Source organism: Nematolebias whitei, chromosome 16 (genome assembly GCF_014905685.2).
Source record: "Nematolebias whitei isolate Nwh7 chromosome 16, NemWhi1, whole genome shotgun sequence".
NCBI lineage: Eukaryota > Metazoa > Chordata > Actinopteri > Cyprinodontiformes > Rivulidae > Nematolebias > Nematolebias whitei.
Window position 1 is genome coordinate 11,212,565 of NC_056513.1, and position 24,284 is coordinate 11,236,848.

Consider the following 24,284-nt stretch of genomic DNA (forward strand, 5'->3'; position numbering starts at 1 on the left):
TATATACCAGAGGCAATAATCATCTAAAAAAAAGCAATTTACAGACAGAAAAAACAAGGAATTCAAGTTTTTAAAATCAATATCTCAGAATGAATGTAACAGAGCTACTCCAACATGTAGCCACCTTGAGGGGCACAAATCGAGAATATTGTATCACAAAAATGAAAAAAGCCACACAAACAACCAAACGTTTTTTATTTGTTTTCTTCAAACATTTTCGTGTAATTGGAGACAGTAATGTTAAAACATTCGTAATATTTGTCTCATGATGCATTTCAAACGAAAAAAATCCAAATTTAGGATTCTACCAATACAATTTAGACTATGTAGTGACGTCATCGTAAGGATGACTGACAGCAAAACCAGCGAATCAATTGTCCGTCCGCATTTTGCTGCAGCCAATCAGCGTCTTGTATTTATTGTTTGCGGAAGTAGCTGTGCCGCTACACTGTACGGAAGAAGTTCGGGAAAACTATCTCAAAACCCACGACTAAAACTAACAAAACACGTTTTATAGATACTTTCGTGGACTTATAGTCCATTTATGTCTAGATGAGTTGCAAATTAAACGCTGAATGACATCATAATGCACGTGCTCCCCGCATGGCTCGCTCTTCAAAATAGCTATTTTAGGTTACATTTGAGTGATTAGAGTCAAGTCAAGCGTCTGCTGGCAGATCCATGGACCGTGAGACTCTGGAGCAGCAGGAGGGGGACTCAGAGTTGGACCCGAACCCGGTGAAGCGGCTCAGGACGACAGCAGGAGGAGAAGCAACAGAGACCAGAGGAGGAGGATGGCGGGGCGCAGTGGATGTGGTGGGTGAAGAACTCAGCTCAACCGACGCTAACACATTTATGTGTTCATGTGTGTATTGTTACATTTATTAACAGATACAATTTGATAAACTGCCGAGAGTCCCTCTGAACTGCGTCAGTCTTTAGAGACCAGTTGGCTCCACTCGGTCCTGATGAGACTGATACGGCCCATTTATTCCGGTTTTAGGTTTTCCTGTCGTATTATTTATTTCACCTCTTGTAAATTTGTGTCACTCTTTGACACAGACCTTTGCTTTAGGAAGCGTGACTGTGGCAGTTTTACTCATTTTCGGGTTAATTTCCCTCCTGGATCTAAAGTTTGTACCAACCTGTAGTTTTTGTTTGGTTGCCACGGCAACAAGCAGCTGCACTGAGTGTGAACTTTCTCTTTCCTGTGTTCAGAGTATTATCATGCCGGTGTACAACGCATCCTGTTGGCTGGACGAGTGCCTGCTGGGCATATTACACCAAGACTTCACCGGATCCATGGAGCTGTCGGTGTTCGATGATGCAAGCACTGTATGTTTGTTTGCACGTCTGATCGTGTTTGTCTTAAACCTCACTGAGGTTTTTCATCTCCGCCTGTCAATCAGGACGACTCGAGGAAAGTGCTGGAGGGTTGGAGTGAAAAGTTGCAGGCAAGAGGATTTGTAGTGGTAATCTCTGGTCACGATTCTCCCCAACCAAGAGGAGGTCAGTTTGGGACAAATATACGAGATAATCAAACTTAATGCCTTATTTTTATTAATATCCGGGATGTCAGTACTGCAGCACATATCTTAGTGCGAGGTGGAATTATCAGTGTAGCAAAGTTTTCTTGCTAACTTTACAAATCTTTTCTATTTTTCTCTAGCCGCATGACATTTTCCTATTGAGGTCAAAGAAACAAGTTTAGGAAATGCCTACAAAAGTGTTTTTTTTTTCACAATTTAACCATGTACTGTGATGTAAAATTATATTATTTTAGAATAATGGTTGGTACTATCTTGTTAGCATCTTAGCCTTAGCAGACAGTACTACACCTTATATGTAAAAACTACTGTTCCATCTCTTTGTTATTGAAATTGTTTGTCATTTTTTTATCTAAAAACTTTAATGCAGCTTTTAAGCAATGTTATCCAAGATGCACAAACAGAACTGTAAAACATTATTTTGTCTTTCAGTGGGATACGCAAAGAATAAGGCAATAACTCAGAGCTGTGGACAGTATTTGTGCTTTCAGGATGCGGTAGGTGTGTTTTATTTCACATTTTTTATGATACATGCATCAGTGAATTAAAGTTGATTAAATTATTTTATTTTTTCCAAATATAAACACAACCTACCTCATGGTTTTTCATTAAAGGCCTGGGGATGCTAAAAATGTAGAAGTGTGGTTAACTCTGGGAAATGGGATGCAGCCCAAAGCTGGACACTCCTTCAAATGATTTTCCAGCCCTCGGTGAACTCTGTATGACAAACTGTCCATGCCACTGTTTTAATTTAGCCACTCAGGCTCAGAAATTCATTGTTACTCAACTCGGGCACAACTGTCTCCTGAGACGTAAACTAAAACTGCATTACGCACGGAGAAAGTCATACATCAACGCTGCACCGAAACACTCAGTTCTGTTGACAGGAGCCCGTCTCAGGTGGAGAGAAAGGCAATGATGAACACATGTTCAGTGTTCAGACAAGATTGTGCTTCAGTCTCTTTTTGTACAAGCAGATGTTGGGTTTTATGTGCCATAGATGAAAAAAAAAATCAGTCTGCTTGTTGTTAGGAGGAGTTTTCAAAGTGTTTGTGATGGTTCAGGAGTCCATCAGTGACAATATTTCAGTGACTTTGTGTGTAACATACGTCTCTTGTCTTTTCTAGTTCGTTTATATTTTCTAAATACTGCAAAGTTCATGAAAGGAGACACTGAAAGTCTTTTTTATTGTACAGTAGTCCCTCGTTTATCGCGGGGGATCCGTACCCTGAAGCCCTGCGATAAGTAAAAAGCTGCGAGGTAGGAATAGTATTACAAGTAGTAAGTAGTAGTTTATTTTAGTATATATATATATATATATATATATATATATATATATATATATATTATTTATATATATATATACATAATATTAAGGCGTTTTAAACCCTTCCCACACTCTTGCAATATTCTAGACAATGTTTCTAAACTCTAAACGCTCTAAAAGAGCACAGCATGTCATGAAATCAGCTCTCTGCCTCCGGCTGCACTCTGCCATCTGCAAGTGCTCTCGGCCACGCCCACTTCTCCGCTGCAGGAGGAAGCTTCTCCTGCAAGCTGTGGGCTGCACGCAGGTGCAGCAGGTGCTGAATAATTTAAAATAATTTATTTTTAAAGAAAAATTCCATGCCGATCGTGCGGTTCATCCATCAATCAGCCAATTGTGTGTCATGGCCGATCTTATTTTGAAAAACCGCGATAGAGTGAGTCCGTGACAAACGAACCGCGACGTAGAGAGGGACTACTGTACACCAAAGCTCATGCTCAATAATCCAGGTAATAATCTAACAATGTTCAGTCAGGTCTTCTGGACAGTTTCTTTTTTTGCTGAGATGTTTCGTCCTTCATCCAAAGGACTTCTTCAATCTGAGGAGCCACCAAACAAACTGAGTCCCACAGCGCACTCCCATAGTGGAAAAAAAAAACAGTTTGCTGATGCTAAGATGGCCTCTGGGGCCCACCCTCTCCCCCGTCAACTCATCTTATCACCAGCAAACTGTTTTTTCCCCACTATGGGAGTGTGCTGTGTGTGGGACTCAGTTTGGTGGCTCCTCAGATTGAAGAAGTCCTTTGGATGAAGGACGAAACGTCTCAGCAAAAAAAGAAACCATCCAGATGACCTGTTTTTTTTTTTTTATTGTACTTGTATCAAATAAAGAATCTTAAAAACTTTTAGGTTTTTGATACATTTAACCAAAAAAACTCAGTTTTTCTTAAAGTTTCTACATTTCTTTGTTTTCTTTTTGTGCTTAAACTGTTGCCGAGTGTTTCTGAAGAACTAAATTGCTTTGTCAAGCTGATTCATCAAAACGTTCATGTTCCTCACCGTAGGATGACATTATGTTGCCTCAGAGAGTTCGCCTGCAGTATGAAGCATCTCTCCTCCGTCCGAACTTCGTAAGTTTTTGCTGAACTCGTTGCTTATTCACTTCCTTCCCTTTCTTCTTGCTCATCATCGTCAGCCCCTGCTTCCTTTCTTTTCTCCTCACTTCTCCTCCTCCTGTTCCCCTTTCCTCAGCCTGTTGTGATGATATTCATGCTGTCTGTGTGAGTGTGAGTGCAGCTGGCACTCAGAACAGCGCGAGTATCCGGTGTTGCTGCTCGCTTTGGTGTGCCAGGTCAAAGGTTAAAGGTCGGTTGTGTGAGGGGGAAATGAGTAAGACTTCATGGAGACAGCAGGCTTGCTGCCCAGCACAAACAACCTGCTCTTGTCTGCTATGACTTTCATTTGTCATGGCTCTGGAAACAAAGAAAGTTATGTACTTTGTTTTGGAGTTTAGTTTATTTTACCTTTTTTTCTTGATGCAGATCGCCCACTTTGACGGCAAACGCAGAACAATAATGCTTTTGCTCTTGTCTGTCTGTTTGTGTTCATTTGTTGGTACTGTTAGCAAAATATCTCTTGAACCACAGAACAGACTTTCATATAAAATGTTCAGAGAGTTATCAAAGTTCATGCTCAATAATCCAGGTAAAAAAACATCCAACAAAATTCAGTCAGGTCATCTGGATGGTTTCTGTTTAGACGTTTCGTCCTTCATCCAAAGGACTTCTTCAGACTGAGGAGCCACAACAAATTTGAGTCCCACAATCAGTTTTGAACCACTTTGGCTATGGTTGCCTCAGAGGAGTCAGGGGGGGAGAGGGCAGGCCCCAAAAATGTCATCACCAGCAAACTGGTTGGCCCAGTGAGTGTGCTGCTTGTGGGACTCAGTTTGTTTATGGCTCCTCAGACTGATGAAGTCCTTTGGAAGAAGGATGAAACGTCTCACAAAAAAAAAGAAAAAAAAAAGAAAAGAAACTGTCCAGAGGACATGACTTAACTTTTTGGGTTCAGAGAGTAACTTAGAGAGGAGCCAGTTCACGATGACCTTCAAAAGCAACCTTTGTAAACAGAAGAACAAACGTGATTCAGCCAGTTTGACAGATGCTGAGCTCAAATTTGGTGTCATCATTCACAACGCATACTTTGAGCACAACACATTGAGCAACATCTTTGCGTAAACCCATGACATTAATTGTTGGAGTCAGTCCTGCTTGTCTGTTAGCAAAATATCTCATGAACCACTGGATGAATTTCAATGAAACTGTCTGGAAGTAAGTGTTGGATAAATGCATATACTGTAGGTGGGAAACTTTTTGAGCCAACCCAATTTAAATAAGTCCTCACAGCCCATTGATCTTAGACTACACAGAAATGGCTATAACTTATGGAATGGGAAAAACAGACCCCGCCCCCTCCTTTCTCTTTCTGGCTGTCTGTCACAGGTTGCGTGTCTGCCTGTTGTGTTTCTCTGCTTTGCTGTGACAGACATCCTCAGAAAGAGAATGGAGGTGGTCCCTTGGCGATCACTGAGAGGGCCAGGTCACCAGGAAACAATGTGTAAAATCTTACATTGAAAATCTGTGGAAGAGTGAATCCACGAAATTTGAACCGCAAAGTTTTGAGAGACTACCACTACTGTACTCATAATGTTAATCTTTAGGTTTAACTAAATTGGCTATAAAATGTTATTTCTTAACATGAGAGGATCTCGGTCCAAAACTCTGGCATTGTCATTTTTTTTAACAGTTAGTATGAAAAAAGAAAATCCCATCAGACGTGATCCGAGCCTGGAGTGACAATTTAAAAATGTCATATTATGTTTGGCATTTGTCCAAATTGTGTTATTCTGTGAGTTTGACTGAAATATCTGTTTGGTTTAAGTTTTTTCCAGGCAGTTTAAAGCTCTCTCTCTCTCTCTCTCTTTCTATGTGTGTGTGTGTTTTCCTGATAGCTGATTGGCTGTCGAGTGCAAAGGCTGCCGGAGGGATCTACAGAGCGTTACACCCGTTGGATCAACTCACTGACTCAGGATCAGCTTGTCACACAGGTAAACACGCGTGGCTCGGCCCTGAATGTTTGTGTTTACTCTGCGTGTGAGAGGTCACGCGTCAGCCAGCTACCAGGTCAGATAGAAACAGGATGCATACCTGCTGTCTGCTGTTTCCACGGAAACGTGAAGGGTGGAGGCTGCGTCACTTCTGCCCTCACTGTGCATCAAAGTCTCCGCAGAGGAAACAGGTTGTCCGCCGTTTGCTGAGGACAGTTTATATTAGCAGCTGCGACTGGAAAAATGAAGTCTGCAGGCAATGTTCAGCAATTCTTTTGTTTAGTCAGAACACTCATCAGGTTTACAACCAAACTACGTTTTCAGGTTTTTAGAAGAACTATACAAGAAACACAAGCAAACACTTATTTTTTGTCTTGAGAGAAGGACAAGAGGTTTAAAAAAAATCTGGAGAGACTTTTCATACCTCTGTTACTCCTTTAACCTCAACAGTCACGTATGCCTCATTCACCAAAATCCCCCAACTTATCTGTCTGTGGTCCATTTGATTTATAAAAAGTGTAGATTCCACATGCTTAAGAAAAAATACAAATCTATGGAAAAAAGATTTGTGGTTGCTCCTGCTATTATTTTCACTGTAAATTTTAAGTCCAACAATGAATTAAGGATTATTTAATCATTGAAATGATGGCGCAGTTGGCAGAGCTGTTGCCTGTCAGTGAGAAGGTCACTGGTTCAAATCCTGGCTCAGGTTTTCTCCGGGTACTCTCTTTTCCTCCCACAGACCAAAAACATGCATGTTAGGCTGATTGGTAGGTGTGAGTGAGAGAGCGAATGGTTGTTTGTCTCGTTTGTCTCTTTTGTGTCCCCGTGATGGACTGGAGACCTGTCCAGGGTGGACAGGAAGGAGCGGGTAAAGAGGATGGATGGATGGATGGATGGATGGATGGATGGATGGATGGATAACCATTGAAATGATACAAATACTGTGCAGATTTTATTTATTTTAAGATAATTGTTTTGCTTTCTTCATAACTTTGCAATGAATGCTTTCAATGTGTTTAAAACCACAAATCAATCAAACACTTTATGCACCGCGTAAAGTTATTGACTTTTTTAATGTTTGATTTCCAAATATTTTGTTGTTACCATTTAAAACACTGATGGAAAGTGCGGCCTTTATTCCTGAAACAGGCCGGATTCATAAAAAAATTAAAATAAATCACATTTTAAATTTTCTAATTTCCAGCTGTAATATTAACACCAGAGTTCATTCATAAACAGTGTTTGTTTAAGTTGCATAAAATTGAAACGAGGATGTATGAAAGGCAAATTGGCAAGACTGAGTGCTGTCACAGACAATTTATGAATGCATAAAATTTGATGAGTATGAACTCTATAGATTTACTTTGCTACTATAGCTTCAAATGGATGCTGAAGAGATATACAGTTATATATGATTGTAATAATAATGTAATAATTGGAATTGTAATAAAGATACAGTAGTCCCGCGCTACTTCGCGGTTCGTTTATCGCAAACACGCTCTATCGCGGTTTTTCAAAATAAGACTGAAGTGGCTGATTGATGGATGGGCCGCACGATCGGCATGTAATGTTTATCTAAAATAAAGTATTTTAAATTATTTAGCACCTGCTGCACCTTTGTGCAGCCCTTACTGCAGGATAAGCTTCCTGCTGCAGCTGATCAGCTGTTCACCGTGCAGAGCGGTGGAGTGGGCGTGGCCAAGAGAGCTTGCAGGTAGCTGAGAGCAGCAGAGGCAGAGAGAGGGAAATCATAACATTCTGTGCTCTTTTAGAGCATTTAGAGTTTTAGAAACATTGTTTGGAATATTGCAAGAGTGTGGGAAGGGTTTAAAATGCATTAATATATAATAAATTAGACTACTATTTACTACTTGTACTACTATTCCTACTTCGCGGTTTTCCACTTGTCGCGGGTCTTCAGGGTACGGATCCCCCATGATAAACGAGGGACTACTGTACACAGTTGTTGAAAACAAGTCAACTGAATCCATAAGTTTAGTTCCTTCTATTTACTGTAGATAACATAAAATGTTCATGTATTCCTTTGTCATAGCACTTTTGACAGTAGTGATAATAAAATACATTTTCACTTATTACATTTGCTTCACTGACACATCATACACAAATGATAGGAGAGAGTTATATGGAGGTGAAAACTCTGGAATATGTAGAAATGGAAGTTTGCCCGTTTTGATTTACGAAAACACAACGTCACCAAGGATACGAGTCAACCTGGACTCTCTCTCTCTGACATGACTCTCACACAGGCTGCGTTTCCACTCAGCAGACATTCCAGGATTTTTCGATGATATTAAGTTTCATAGAGCGTGAAGTCATACGCTGAAGGCTTGAAAGCTGCACCCTTTCCTCCTCTTCTTTTTACTTCATCTGTCTTAATATTTAATTCCATGAAGATGAAATCTAACTTTTCTAAACCCGAGTTTCAGTTGCTTGTTCTCTCTGTGTGTTTTACACACAGTTCTTTACAAACACACCTCGTACTCTGATGACTCACCTTCGATTGTGCATTTGCTGTTTTCCCAGAACTTATTCTTATTCCTCTTATTCGGCTTTTGGCAGCATCTTACATCTGCAAATGTTGCAATATTACAACACACAAGCAAAGGGACGTGGGTGGACACACACACACACACACACACACTCCCTTGTTAAGATTCAGTCCAGCTGGTTAACTGGTTGAATCCAGATGTTTTGCACAATTTCCTACATCTGTGATACATTTCTGTTGTGCAGTTGTATTTTTTTTTTTTCACTTTTAAGAAAAGCCACACAGACAAATGCACATGTACACGCATATTCACACTGTGTGAATCAAAGTGATGTGGACGGGCCATTAGATTCACAATGCAAGAGATGCAAGAGACACACACTCAAACACACACGAAAGGAGGAACAAGAAGGGGCGGGGCCTGGAAAGAGGCCTAAGCACCAGTGGGACAAATGAGTTGCATCTGTGGAGAGAGAAACGTACGAGCCGTGCTTTTCTGTTGCATTAAAGGATGCCGTCAGAGGAAGGAGGAGCGCATTAATCATCAGTCAGATATCGTGTGTGTGAAGAGGGAAGCGTGTGTCCATCCCTCCACAGAAAGGAATGGGTGATACGCATAGGCGTGTCACGATAACAAATTTTGCTGGGCGATTAATTGTCCCAGAAATTATTGCGATAAACGATATTGTTTGAAATTTGACAATAATTTGTAATTATTGTCAAATTTAAGAAGAAATGTTGGTTAATTTCCTTCGAGTGTAGTACTTTTTTTGACCACCGGATGGCAGGATAAGACTGAATCTAAGGATGGATAGTGAGGGAGCGAGCAGCGTCTCTTTAAGAAAAATGGGAGGGAGGCCCCTTGACGTGACACGGACTGTCTCTCCTTCCTCTTTTTCGGTTCTCAAAATGGCGGACGCTTGGTGTGGTTTGAGCTCTTTAGCATAGCATTTTTCACACAAAGCTTTTAATAAAAAAATCAGTAAACAAATTCTCAGCTTCTTTTTGCAGAAAAAAATAACTTTTCACACAAAGGCACAGGTTTCAACCGTGAATTTTGGAGCTTCGGCAAGACGGAGGTTTTTTCCCCAAGGTCGGCCTGTTAGCTTAGCTCGTTGCTTAGCTTCTCAGCTTAGCTGCATTTAACGATCCAAAAACACGATTTTGGACGGTTAAAACAGATTTTAAAGAGAAAGGGAGGGGTCAGTGAAGAGCACCTGAGTTGAGTCTTTTGTCATCCAGTGTCTTTGGTAGAAAGAGAGGCATGAAGAAACGATAAAGCCGATAAATTAAACTGAGGTTGATCTTTTTAATTTATCTTGTGATTAACTGATTTATTTTTTATCGCGACAGGTCTAAATACACATACATTTAAAGAATGCTAGGCCTATAATTTATTATGGGTTTGGAGACTAAAGGTCTAGTTATACTTCACCAGATCTCAACACTGGATCTCGCTGACGTGATTTCAGTCCTTTTTGCCTGGACTGCACAGTTGGCAGAGTGGTCTATCTTCAATTGATGATGGAAAAGTTGGAATTTCAGATGTCAGCTGAGGAGAAGCATATTTTGTAAATTTGTCACAGACAGCCACCGTTTTCAAACGTTTCTGTTTCAGACGGTGTGGGAACGCGCCCATACGCTGCCCACCTGGGTTGCATTTTCTCTCGGTTATCGCCGTCACAGCTACCCGGGGGAGGTGCACTCCCTCGTGGTCAGCAAAGCCATGGAGGACCGCCTGTGTCTTTACACTGCCTCAGAAATTGTCCGATCTCCTTCCACGTGTTCGTTGACTATTTTCATAAAATTTATTTGGCTATCTTTATTTTTGTGGGAACAAATGTAATGATGGCCGTATTTTTCAACTCCCTCATCTAGTTTCTCCTCAGCAGACTCTGCTCTCAGAGATCAACCAACTGCAGCCGCTTTTCACAAACAAAAACGCCCACGAAGGTCTAAGAAATCACACAGTGCACGCTGCGTATCCTGTAAGAAGCTACTTCTGACTGGGAGCAAAGTGCAAGACTTAGCAGGGCACAGTTTCTGCACTTCTCGTGGACTATAAACCTTTAAAATGTCAACTTGTTACATTTGAGCATTTATCTGTAGAACATTAATTATTAAATAATGCACCCATTTCACTGGAGTTGTCCAAATCTGAACTTGTCCAACCATTTGACTTTCTTCCATTGCCTTCGATGTCCAGTCTTTATCTGTCTTGGCGAGTTAAAATCATTCCTAAAGCCTTTCAAGGTTGCACGTCTGTTTAGTCCCAAAACCTGTAGTTCTCTATGTATTGTGACAGTTAAAATGCTTTTAATTTTACTATTAAACTTTACAGTGTGCGTACTTTTTATATTGTTTACTGTTTATTTATCTCACAAAAATATTCAGAATTTTTACCTCACAATGTTTTTCTCTTTTTTCCCACACTTTAATCGTGCACTGTGTCAAGGGAATGTGTATTATTTGCACTTACCATGCTCCATAATTTTACTTGATTAATGTGTTTTATACACTGCTCTTTTGCTGTAATTGTGAATGATATTAAAATGTTCCATGATCCTTACTCTGTGTAATAATCAGTCTTCATGTGACCGGTCAGCAAAAGATCATTTTTATTATTCTCAAGGTTTGATTAAAGGGATTATAGTGAGATGGTTCCAGAGGCCTTGGGAGCTGTCTGGCTCCCAGATACTTCTAACTTCTGACTGCAGCTAGGTTCTGATAACAGCTGGACAGGACGGGGAGGGGCTGGCGGCTGGATGTTTTCTACAAAACTGACTTTTTCAGTTCAGGAAGTCAGAACCGGTCAGAGCCTCAGAAAGGTGAAAGCACTGATAAGTGTGTACTTGTAAATGCATTGATTTTCTGTGAATGCTGGCTGTTCTCCAAAGCTGTGTAACAAATCTGATGAAGTCTACACCTGGTTGTTTTGGGAATCTCTTTTTTCCACAACACACTGGATAATTCAGAGCTTTTGTTCTGGAAGTTTTAGCAATCTCTTTAGATGTCTTGTAAGGGAATAATTTGCATACTTTCGACAACCACAGGACGTGCCTTCAGTTATGTTTGACAGAAGAAGCTCTTTACTGCATTAGTTTTGGTCAAATAACCTGTTGCCAGTTGATACATCGTCATCACTGCAGTACTTTTCCATAGGGTGGCTCTTACCTGTTCATCTATTTAAACCCAGGTGGTCCCTTTTTGCCAACGTGACCATGTATGAGACATATCAACATTTATTTCCTGTATTCAATTGAATTTGGTATGTTCTTTGTGACTAATGGTTTTTATGTTTTTCAGCAGTCAGTTTATGTTCTGAATGGTTTTTGGTTTTAGGTGTATACCTCTCACGGGCCCACAGTTGTCATGCCAACATGGTTCTGCTCAAGAAGACTGTTCCTAAAGGTCGGGCTGTTTGACGAGGGAGGCAAGGTGAGATGTCCCTCTCAATCATCTCTACAGTGTCAGTTCAACACAAAACCTGTAGACTAACAAGCTGCTCCAAACATCCTGGCATCACAATCCTGGGCAGACGTTTGAAGGATCAAGGCTGTTTGGTTTTAAGAAAAGATTTGGAAAGAATTAACAAGAAACAAATCACAAATAACAGATTGTTTTTATCATATGATTGCATGTGTATTTGTGTGAAGTAGTGTGTGTACTTCTAATGTACCACAACTCACACAAAAGCCCATCAAGTTTATCTAAAGCATTTTTGCAAATATATGTTTAAGTTTTTGCTGCTTCCATCAACATTTTGTGACGGTTGTGGCTATACCCAAATATAAGGAAGGACCAATGAGAACAGAGACCAAGACTGAATCAGTTTGCAGTGTTTATTCACAAGGTGAGATATAAGTGATAACCCAGGGGAGGAGACTGGAACCATGAGTAGCAGAGATGAGGTAAGAGAAATGCGCGGGTTTTTTGTTCTTGTATTTACACAGAATGCCCTGCGCTGTAGTCCACTTCCTGCTTTTGAAGCTGTCTCCGGTCCGCTTGCATTCACACTGCATTCGAACCGCCTTCGAGTTCACTTCAATCAAACCGAGACTTAGGTATTTAGGAGGACCAGAGTTAGCTTTTTTTGGTCAGAATTCGATTGCACATTCACACCTCTCCAAACAAACTGGACTTTCTAGGCAAACGGACTAGAGTTCAATGCGCCCTTATATATTCCTCATGCTCATCAAGTGGCAGAATCACAGGTGTAGCTAATTAGAGTCTGACTGTGGGAGCAGAAGCTGGCAGAGCAGAACTCCAACACATTTTGCTTTGTGCAAGTTCAAAATGTACTTTATATTTCTGTTGATGAAACACGCCATGCCTGCATGTCCTTCAAATTTCCCATCCCATCAGTCGGCTTCTCTTGGTTTGTGCTGTTTTTGCCTTCTCTGAAGCGAATGTGTATCAAAAAGCCGTTAGCCACAGTGGAGCAAAATGTTCCCAACCTAAATAAACCTCTGAATTTAATATTTAAACCCAAACTGCTTTGATGAGTGACAGATGGCAGTTTTTGTTTCAAATATCACATTCCTTTCACTTCTCTGTCACCAGGGAGTCCCGGAGGATCTGCTCTTCTTCTACCAGCTTCTTCGTCAAGGAGGCTCTCTGTTCAGGGTCGACCAGTCCCTGCTGGTATATCGTTACCACGAGAAGGCCACCACTCATTCTGTAACAGAGTGAGTCTCACCATACGCCCCCATCGCTCTCACACTCACATACTTGGGCACGGTGTTGATCCTCCACCTACACACAGCTGCCCCTCAGAGTTTCTCATGACTCTTGCCTTCAAGCACACACAGAGTAATCTTGAGATTTTCTGACTTTGCTTTTGGAATTCCAGTCATTTTCCCAGCATTAAAATCAGGAATTCCAACTTTGTCTTCCTGGAATGTTCAGTATCTGTTCACTGCTGGTCGTGACGAACCAGATCTTGCTGTGAATAGATCTGTCACGATAACAAATTTTGCTGGGCCATTAATTGTCTCAGAAATTATTGCACTAAATGATAATATTGTTTGAAATTTGACAATAATTAGTAATTATTGTCAAATTTAAGAAGAAATGTTGATTTGTTTTGAGTGTAGTACCTTTTTTGACCACTGGATGGCAGTACAAGACTGTTTGAAACGAAGGATGGATAGTGAGGGAGCGAGCAGCGTGTCTCTTTAACAAAAATGGGAGGGATGCCCCTTGACGTGACATGGGTGGTCTCTCCTTCCTTCGGTTCTCCAATGGCGGACGCTCGATGTGGTTTGAGCTCTTTAGCGTAGCATTTTTCACACAAAGCGTTTAATAAAAAATCAGTAAACAAGTTCTCAGCTTCTTTTTGTAAAGAAAAACTTTTTACACAAAGGCACGGGTTTCAACCGTGAATTTTGGAGCTTCGACAAGATGGGAGTTTTTTCCCCACGATTGGCCGGTTAACTTAGCTCGTAGCTTAGCTTCTCAGCTTAGTGGCGTTTAATGATCCAAAAATGAGATTTTGGACAGTTAAAATGGATTTTAAAGAGAAAGAGAGGGGTCGGTGAAGAGCACCAGAGTCATCCTGTGTCTTCAGAAGAAAGAGAACGAAGAAACGATAAAGCCGATAAATGAAAATGAGATCAATAATTTTCATTTATCATGTGATTAATTAATTTATTGTTTATTGCGACAGGCCTAGCTGTGAACAAAAGTGTCCAACTGACATTCCTGCTCTTGCCTTGTCTTTCCCATTCAGTGTCTTCAGGTGTACATGTGTGTGTGCCTTTTAAACCTGAGATTAACATCTTTCCATCTCCACCTTCACTCCCACCTTTCTTTTTATCCTTCCTCCCTCCCTGCTCGTATACCTCTCTGTGTTGATGCACTCCTTCACCAGTCATCTTCTTCTGTTTTTTTTAATCATTCATCTGGCTATTTTTGGAGGCCTATTTCAGGCATGTCTACTAACCCCCCCCCCCCCCCCCCATTCTTGTCACACTCCACCACCACCCTCCCATCAGCTTGCCTACCTACTTCCTGACTTTCTTCAAAGGAAGTCATCATCTTATTTCTGTCTGTGACCATAGATGACCTTATATGAGGTGAGAAGTCAAGCAGTAACTAGTGTGAGACTCTTTGACTCTAAGGCTGTTTCTAAATGTGAGCAGAAGGTATTTGTGTTGTAAATCTTTCCTATATTTCTTCTATATTTTGGAACTAACGCTTGTGAAACAATCCACAGCAAAGAAATCTTCTGGAGACCACCCAGGCTCTATGGTGGTTCTGGTTTTGGGGTTTGTTTGCCATATGAGGCTTGTGAGACAAAATAAGAAGCTTGCTTTTAAAAATGAGAGAAGAGCACTTCCTATAAATGTATATATATATATATATATATATATATATATATATATATATATATATATATAGTATACTCATTATCAGTATCAGGATGTGTGGAGGAGGTGTCGAACACAGACAGTCAAGTTTAGCTTTTGGTTTTATTCACTGTCACAGGGAATTGGTGAATTCTGGTAAATGCATGATTTACCAGCATTTTAGGAAAATTACCTAAACAATTTTAAAGATTAGACCTTATAAACCTGAAAACATCAAACTTTCACCCTTCTCTTTCGAAGCATATCAAAGTTTTGACATTTGTTCTGATTTAGAAGCTGTTCACTTGTGGTTTCTGCATATATCTACACATGCAGATGTTGAATATGGACAGCTGTTCCTTTCAAAGCACAAATGTGATATGCAGATGTTTTCTGGTCCTGAATTTGCTTCTAGTGTTGCATCAGCTGTTTGCAGATTAAGCTGCAGCATCTTGTTAAAAATTATTTCTGAGGTGTACCAACAAATAATAAATACTGGAAATCATAGCTGTTCTACTCCAAGATCAGTTGGCTGATATGCTGTAGAGAGAAACTTAAGGTATGCTCGCATGAGTCCTTGTTGTCTTTTTTTTTCTTTTTACAAATAAACGGCTTTTTGTTGGGGTTTTTTCTCCGTGCTCCGGTGAAGACAGACGTGTCCTCCTGTGCTCCGCTCCCCTGCTTTGCTTTCTTTTGTCTTGTGAACCTTCAAAAGAGCCTCATTTTTTTCCTGCATACCTTCCTAATTTGAAGGATTTTGATCAGCTGGTTTCTCAACAAAATTGATCAACTTCTCCCGACAGGAGTCAGGGTAAGGAGCACCCTCTTACCTCGACGGAAACAAATTGGGTTCATGATGACAACTAGATTCTGCTGTTTGTGTTGGTGAAATCTGTATTGTCTACAAATTTGTGTGGAATTTGTCAAAGCTTGGCAGCACTCAGACTGAATTATGTGGAGCTGTGTCAGAGTTGGAGCAGGCTGTTATCAGGACTGTGGACTTTCTGGCAGCACCTATGAATGGTTGGGAATAATCGTGGAGAAAGCTGTGAGCTTGACTTTCGGCATAAGGAATCAGTTTGGCTGTTTGGAGTTACCATCAGAGAAATGTACCAGCGAGACTTTAAAAGGCAGAAACTGCAATTCACAAGTTCTGCCTGACCCAAACTGTGACCTTGATGGTGGACTTATCTCAATTCCTCCTGGTATGTTTAGGAAAAACAAAGAAGCTTTGTCTGTCTCCTCACCCCTCCCTTCCTCAAGTCTGTGGACATGTGACGGAACCTTAACCGAGCTGATGATAACTAACACCTCTTATCTGGACAATGGCTGAATGGGGGGGGGGGGGGGGGCTCTAGACTATACTATGACCTTTCCTTAAAATTCAATGTCTTCACTGGCCTATATGTACATGTATCACTATTTATGTGCTATGCTGTGGTGGGGGTTTTTTATGCCTCAAATCGTGCCCTGTATAGGACAAGGTGTGAGAGATCTTTTTTTATACCGTCTCTCCTCATGTTTTCTTCCCTTTTCTCATCTAACCAAAAATATTATTCTGAAGAAGAATAAGAGAGCCGCGCTAATTAGCAGCAGCTTCGTGCACTACGTCCATCTTTCGGACGACTGTATGTACATATTCTTGTTGTATCTCGGTGCAATGATAAGAAAGCTTATTCTGCTTCTGCTTCTGATAATAACATTGTTATATGGCCTTCGCTGACATCACTGATACCCCTTCTTTGGCTTTGCTTTTACAATACAAACTGTGCTCAGCTGTCATTCCAATCATACCAAATACAACATAAAATTGCATGTGAGCAAAAACAGAATGCCAAGATGCAAAAATTCAGTTCCGTGTATTTACACTTTATAGCATTAATTTGAAGCAAGACAGCCTAGGGTTAATGAGCCACACAATGAAGATCTGGGAGAGAGTTGTGGAAACTAGACTTAGACAAGAGGTTGTGAGCAGCAGTATGGTTTCACACCAAGAAAGAGTACCACAGATGCCATCATTGCTTTGAGGATGCTGATGGAGAAGTACAGAGAGGGTCAGAAGAACTCCATGACAGATAGCTTCAAAGTGGAGGTGGGAGTGCATCAAGGGTCAGCTCTGAGCTCCTTCTTGTTTGCTCTGGTGATGGACTGACTAACAGATGAGGTCAGGGAGGAATCTCCATGGACCTTGATGTTTGCAGACGATATTGTGATCTGTGGTGAGAACGGGGAACAGGTGGAAGAGAACTTGGAGAGGTGTAGGTATGCACTTGAAAGAAGAGGACTGGTCAGCCGTAGTAAGACAGAGTACATGTGTGAACGAGAGGGAGACTGGTAGAACAGTGAGGCTACAAGAAGCAGAGGTCACAAAGGTGCAGGACTTCAAGTACTTTCATTGTCCAAGAAAATGGGGAGTGTGGTAGAGAGGCGAAAAGGAGGGTCCAGGAAGGATGGAGTGGATGGAGAAAAGTTTCAGGAGTGATTTGTGATAAAAGGGTGTCAGCAAAGGTCAAAGAAAAAGTTTTTTTTTTTTTTTTTTCATTTACCCTTTATTTATACAGGTAATCTCATTGAGCAACGAGAACTCATTTTCAAGAGAGACCTGTTTAGGGAGCAGATGGTGTGGACCTTGCTCATGGGCCCAGAGCGGGGCGAATGAGGGTGGGGGCAAGTGTGGGTGCTTCACCTACCCCACCCACATTTTTGATGTTGTCGGTATCGGGGCGTGAACCGGCGATCTTCCGATCGCAGGCCCACCTTCTCTAACCTCTGTGCCACCACTCTGAGACCAGCTATATTGTATGGTCTGGCGACCGAGACATGGACAAAAAGACAGGAGACAGAACTGGAAGTGGCAGAAATGAAGATGTTGAGGTTCTCCTTAGGAGTGACAAGGATGAATAAGATTAGGAATGAGATCATCAGAGGTACAGCACAGGTTGAACAACTGGGAAATAAAGTTAGAGAGGCCAGACTGTGATGGTTTGGACATGTCCAGAGGAGGGACAGTGGGTTTATTGTTAGAAGGATGTTAGACATGCAGCTGCCAGGAAAAAGACAAAGAGGAGATAAATGGATGCAGTTAGAGAAGAGATGAAAGTTGTTGAAGTGAGGACAGAGGATGCAGAGGACAGAGTGAGATGGAGGAGGATGATGCTGTGGAGATCCCTGAAGAGGGAAAAGCCGAATGAAAAAGAAGAAGAAGAAAGTCTTAAGTCTAGTCTTAAAAGTAAACAGGGTGTTAGGCTCACAAACAGAAATTAGAAGTTGGTTCCAAAAGTGAGGAACCTGATAAATGAAAACTTTCTCCTATTATTTCTTTACAACTCTAGGAACAATAGATAAACCTGCAATTTGTGTCCAAAAACAGGCTCAGTTTGTTGGGCACAGGTTAGCAAAAGGCCTCTGTTTAAAATGTGGCCTCTATTTATCCAGAAAAGGCCATTGTCACTCTACAACTCATTTCTCTGTTCCCAGAGAGACTATTTGGAAGCTGCGAGTCGACTTCCTGCAGGAGAGAGTTCTCAGCCAATGGGAAAACTTTACCATATGGAATGCTGGGAAACAGGGCCGGAAACTGTACCGAAGCCTCAACCCCATCAATCAGAAGAAAGTATGTTGATTTCAGATGTGAAACTCTAGTTGAGTCGTGCTTTATTCATGTTTTTATGACTTTGTGTAACGTACCGGTTAACGTATGTGTCAGTGTTCAACACTTTTCTGTTACATTAGGTCAAAGCTTTCTGTGATGTGGATGCCAACAAGATCCAGAAAGGTTTTTATACATATGAGGAATCCGAGGTGAGGGATTTTTATATCAAGTACGTTTTGTTGCGATTATATTTACAGATTCACTGCTTCTCTTTTTGCTTCTGTATCTCCAGGAAAGACCAAAGCCTAAAGTCCCGATCTTACACTACAAAGACGCCACGAGCCCCTTCATTATCTGTGTCAAACTGGTAAACTGAAAGCATGTTTGTGTGTTTTTTATTTGTTGTTTCTGACCGCCTGTCCCTCAGGTCTGTTATCCAGCCTGACAACATAATGAGTGAGGGCGTGTGCCCAGTACAGGATGTAAAACACAGAAACATACGGGAGTCTGTCAGGAAATGGGTAGAGACAGCAGCCCGATCTTTAATCACAGCGTGCTTGTGCAAACATTTGATGCCCTAAATGACTATTCACTGTGTGTGTGCATAGTTTCACTGGTCTACTTGGTTAGTTCTTACTTTGTTTTTTAAGATAGTGATATGTAGCTGTTATTGCACGTGTAATGAGATGCACACATGCACAGCTGCTGTCGTTGAAGTTTAATCAATAATTGCTTATTTATCACTCAACCAGATTCACATCTAAAGTGACCCCACCTAAGGGGTCTACTACAGTAATTGCTCAATTATGGAAACTGGGAGAGGCAATCAGACAGAGAACAAGGAGAACTGGACTCAATCATGGACCAGTTTTCTGCAACATCCATACACACACACACGTGCACGTAATCACCTGGATCCAATCAGACGTTTTTTTACTCAGATGTAAAATGACTCTAATAGTGAATGTTCCTCTCGGGCTGCGTGTGTGTTTGGACATCTTTACTCATTTAACATTTGGTTTAAGTTTGTTTTAAAAAGAAACACAAAGCAACGGGAACTCTTTCACAGATACGGCAAGTTATGTAGCTTGTACACGTTATGTTTGGTTGAAGTTTTTTGTGTTTAAACGTAGGGTTGTTTTTTTTTCTTCGTCTTTGATCAGGCTTTAGTTTGATTGTGCGTTTTAGTGTTTATTGTGCTGTTTTTCCATTTCTAGGACATGACAGGAGGTGTTCTGGAGGAAAACCTTAACTCTTTGCAGCTGAAGGAAGGAACAGATTGCTACCATTTCAACTGACTGCAGAACGGTGCAGAAAACCACCGGAGCCCGGCAGGTTAAACAGAACGCAGAATGCAAGAAGTTATTTATGTTACACATAAACAAAAACTGAGCAACAGCCCTGTTAGAGTGAACACCACTGTAAAGTTAATATGTATTTTAGTTGTTGTGTCCTTTTATATGTAAGAAGTTGGTGGATAATTTAAAACCTGTTGGTAATGTTGGCAGATCTGATATCTGTGCTTGACTCTTTGGCTCTGCTTGTCAAGGTTTTACAATAAATTAGTTGTTTTGGGGGGAATATGTCTACACCTTTTGGGGTTTTCCCTTTTTTATGATATCAGTCTTGTGTAAATGTTAAATTTGAGATGCTGCAGCCAGAATTGGGTATTGCCTATAGCTTATTTATATAAGTAATGTAGGTCAAAACATTCCTGACGCCTCCTTGCATCTCTATGCTGATGATACTGTTGTTTATTGTCAAGCTAACACAATTGCTAAGGTTTTCCATCTTTTAGTCTGCATTTGACATCAATCAGACTTAGTCCATCTCAAACTGATGCTAAATGCTGATTAAACCAAGGGGAAGTTGTTTTCCAACCAAAAGTTGGTGCTAGCAGTTCCTCCTATCTCATCCATGCGTCGTGTTCCTATTGAGTTTGTAGATTCTTACAAATATTTGGGCATTTTAGTTGATGCACATCTCTCTTTTAAGCCACATATCCATAATTTGATGAAGAAACTGAAATTAAAACTAGGTTTCTTTTTCAGAAATAGATCTTGCTTAACTCTGAATGCTAGAAAACACCTTGTAGTACTTTCCTACCGACCATTGACTTTGTTGACATTATTTACTTGAATGCCCCTGCCAGCTCCTTACAGATGTTGGATGCTGTCTACCATGGCACACTAAGATTCATAACTGGTTGTAACTACTGTACCCATCACTGCACCCTGTACTCATTGGCTAGTTGGTCATGATTAACTTCACGCAGGCTTTCACACTGGTACATCTTCATCTATAAATCCCTCCTTGGTCTGCTACCTTCTTATATCTCCTCCCACATGTCGTCAGTGCAGTTACGGCGTGCACTCTCAGGCCTTCATTACCTGCAGCGTCCCCTCAGTGAGACTGAACTTGGAAAAAAAAAAAAAAGTATTTTCCTACTCTGCTCCTGCAACCTGGAACACCTTGCAACAAGAACTGAAGCTAACATTTGATACGGTCAATAGAAACATCAAAACAACTAAAACTTTGTTTTATAAGGCACCTTGATTTTATTGTTTTACAACACTGCTTTTATTTTAATTGCATTTTATTGTTTATTGTTGTCTGTACTGTATATGTTGTCTGTCTAAAACAGGTCTCTCTTGTAAATGAGTCCTCATGCTTCCTTGAGTCTAACCTGTATAAATAAAGGTTGAATGAATGAATGAAAAATTGTGCTGTATAGGCAGCAACAGCAGCAGAAACCTAACAGCTGTTTTGAGTTTAACACTTTGAAACTATATTATATATCATGGACAACATGTTAAGATACTATTCAGAAAAACTCATGAAGCAGAAAAAAGAAGTTTGCCAAGTGGACAAAGGTCTTATCTAATGTCTGGAAATATTAAAATCATTGTGTGAGATGGGTCAGTATTATCAAAGTTACACACATGGATTTTCAATCAGTCATTAATGGGAAATGTCTCGAGGCCAAGAATTATTTGAAGGAATGCATATCGCCCGCAGCCTTTCATGCCAGAGTTTTAAACTACGGTACAATCATCCCTCTTTTAGGAAATGATTAAGGTAGGGCCATTGTGGTCAATTCCTGAAAAAGATCTCAAGCAATATTGTGGTATCTTAATATAATGTTGCAAACGACTTTCAGCTACTACCACATAACATTTTAGCTCATTATCTGTAAAACTGATGGTTATTGCCATTTTTAAGTTTACCAAGGTCAACTGGCCGTGGCTGCCATGTTAAATCAAGTGGACAGCAGATGTTAGTTGTAGATGTGCATTTAATGATTACAATCTGAGAGTTTCACTAAAATTGGTTTACAGGTTCATGAGATGTTTTGCTAACAGACAAACACAGGCTATCTGTTGTGCTCATGGCAGCAGCAGGCAATAATTGATTTTTAATATTATTGTTCAGAAATGCATAGACTTTCTATAAACGGATTTAACGTTGATAAAATGATGATGTGTTTTTATATCAAACTCTTTGGAGGGAAACTTTTTGTTGTTTGAAAACTCAGCAGTCGTCAGGGTTCAGCCTGGGAGAGATAAAATGCTCCTGTTTGTATAATCCTGTGTGGACGGCATTCGGTATCTGCTCAGTTTTATACATGAGCACGATTTAAAGTTAACAAAAGTCTCCTCACAGAAGGTTCAACCTATTAAGGGTAGGGGATTTTATGACCAGATTTCAAAACACTTCTGATGCAACATTGTAAAATCAGAACACACACACACACACATCTGCTACAGATGAACAAAGATGGATTCTGGTCAAATTTGTTTCTCTTTGTCTTCTTATGAAACTTAAAGAACAATAACCTCTTTAAGAAGGCACAGCCATGATGCAAACACACACAAAGTTTATTTTATCTCATGGAAAGAGGAGATTTTCTGCCCAAAAGATAAACAGACCTTTCCCTCCAAAATCCCCCAACCCCGTGTTTTCTGGGTAACTAACACGGTCTGCTTTACTGTAAACCTGCCCACAACCGTTAAAAAAGAAAGTCACAGAAATAATAAAACTCAAGTCCAATTAGACGGTTTGTGTACTGAACAGGAATATCACTTTGTGGTGAAAACCCACAGAACCAGCACTAAATATGAATTTAATCTTTGTTTTAATTTTGAAGCAGCAACTTCTTGTTTAATGAAGTGGAAATAAATGGGAAAAAACTAAATTATTCCATCTTTGTTTGTTTCAAATCCTTTTAGTTCTCTTCTTTAGACAGAACATTTACATGTAAAATCACCTAATATATGTCATGCTTTTAATAGTTATACACAATATTGGATTTTTGGCCGATACCAATATCGATATATTTTTTCCCTAGACCTACTTACAGAGACTACGTAGTTTTCACTGCTGTGGAATTAAAATACATTATTCCGTACGGTCTTTGTCAGTTTGGCCTGCTACCAAACGCAGATGCCAAAAAAGGGGGGCTGAAAATGATGTAACACTTCAACTTGGATTATGTTTAATGTCAAGTTTATTCATGACATTTACTCTCTCTAACACAATGACAACATTTGAACAGTGTAAATTTATAAGTTTTCACAAATCTAAACTCAACCTGTTCACAAGCGACAAGTGAAAAGCGCATAAGTAGTAGTGCATTAATTGATATACTTGACAGTTTCTAACAACAACTTAAAACAGAAGTCTTTTATATTTTCCTCCCTGGCTCTCGTTGAGGTGGCTGCTTTTGTCTTTCCTCCCCCATTTTTCCTTCCTCCTGCTCTGCTCTCTGTGTGTCTGAAGCGCCTGGTTCACATCTACCGAACGTAAATTAAGATTATGGATTTGGTATCTTGGGCGTTCAACTCTATTGATAAGATTTTTTCATCAAAGCGACAAGGTCCTGGAGAACCGGCGTGTCCAGCTGAGACACACGCTGTGAGGTACGTCATGGATCCGTGGGGAGTGTGGCAGATGATGTGTCTCTCAGTTCTGTCTCAGGAGGATGTTGAAGATGTTTACATATTTGGAATTATAATAACATGGACTCTTGCTTTTTGGCATTGGCGGGGCTCTGTTTTTATAGACAATTTCGGCCATGGCAAAGCTTCCGAGTCAGTGTGAAGGTTTGGTCTGTGCTGTAGGAACTCTAAATCAACTGGTTTACAAGCTAAACCGCAAAGTGGAGGCGATTTATGAGAATCGCAGGCCACCTGTGGCTTCTGGGACTCGTCAGCACGGTGGGTTCGACCTTGAGGAAGACTCATAGATCAGTGGAATGGATTCCCACAATTAGGCCTTTGTGGAACCTGAACGTCCAGATGGACTCAAGGCTGAAGAAAAAAATCTGTCTGCCTGAAGAAAATCAACAATCAAAGCTTATCTGAATCTGACTCCCTGACGGCTTCGGAATGGGCCGACTTTCTAATTCCTCCTGGGTCATTTGTAACCAAGGACAAAAGCTTCATCTATTGCACCCCAAGAACTTTCTGTGCAAGCTTATAAAAACTGCTGGCTGAAACAACATCTTCAGAAACTGTGGCCGATCTGAAAAAACGCTCATGGATAAATCTCAACACCTTGACTTCAAATGCATATGTGATCATGTTTTAATTGTGTTTGCTGGTAGAGTTTTTTTGATGTCTCAAATTGTGTCCTGATAGACAAGATGTGAAAGATCTTTTTTTGTAATACCACTATCTACCCTCATCAAAAAAGGTTGAATCATGTCATCTGGACTTCGTTTTTTTTGTTAAAAAGAAACGTTTCGCCCCTCATCCAAGAGGCTTCGTCAGTCTGAGGCCTAGCCATCTGGTATTACCCAGAAGCCACCCTGACTCTTGTGTTTCAAGCCTGCCTCAGATACCCCTGAAGTCTGGCCTTTTCCCTAATGGTTTCAAAAATACAAAGTTTGTTTTCTCAGTCATCCAGGTA

At 40.5% G+C, this 24,284-nt stretch overlaps 1 protein-coding gene across 1 annotated transcript in view; it reads left to right on the top strand.

Moving 5' to 3' along the window:
• The first annotated feature begins 606 nt into the window (after positions 1 to 606).
• The window catches only part of b3gntl1 (UDP-GlcNAc:betaGal beta-1,3-N-acetylglucosaminyltransferase-like 1), a 32,489-nt gene continuing 8,811 nt past the window's right edge, over positions 607 to 24,284 (top strand). Inside the window, exons 1-12 of the mRNA XM_037690187.1 lie at positions 607 to 816; positions 1,219 to 1,335; positions 1,410 to 1,509; positions 1,980 to 2,044; positions 3,879 to 3,944; positions 5,825 to 5,920; positions 11,775 to 11,870; positions 12,996 to 13,120; positions 18,260 to 18,395; positions 18,515 to 18,583; positions 18,667 to 18,741; positions 19,592 to 19,709. Coding sequence (XP_037546115.1) covers positions 682 to 816; positions 1,219 to 1,335; positions 1,410 to 1,509; positions 1,980 to 2,044; positions 3,879 to 3,944; positions 5,825 to 5,920; positions 11,775 to 11,870; positions 12,996 to 13,120; positions 18,260 to 18,395; positions 18,515 to 18,583; positions 18,667 to 18,741; positions 19,592 to 19,672 — 1,161 coding nt within the window. The 5' untranslated portion in view covers positions 607 to 681 and the 3' untranslated portion in view covers positions 19,673 to 19,709. The remainder of the gene's footprint in view (positions 817 to 1,218; positions 1,336 to 1,409; positions 1,510 to 1,979; positions 2,045 to 3,878; positions 3,945 to 5,824; positions 5,921 to 11,774; positions 11,871 to 12,995; positions 13,121 to 18,259; positions 18,396 to 18,514; positions 18,584 to 18,666; positions 18,742 to 19,591; positions 19,710 to 24,284) is intronic.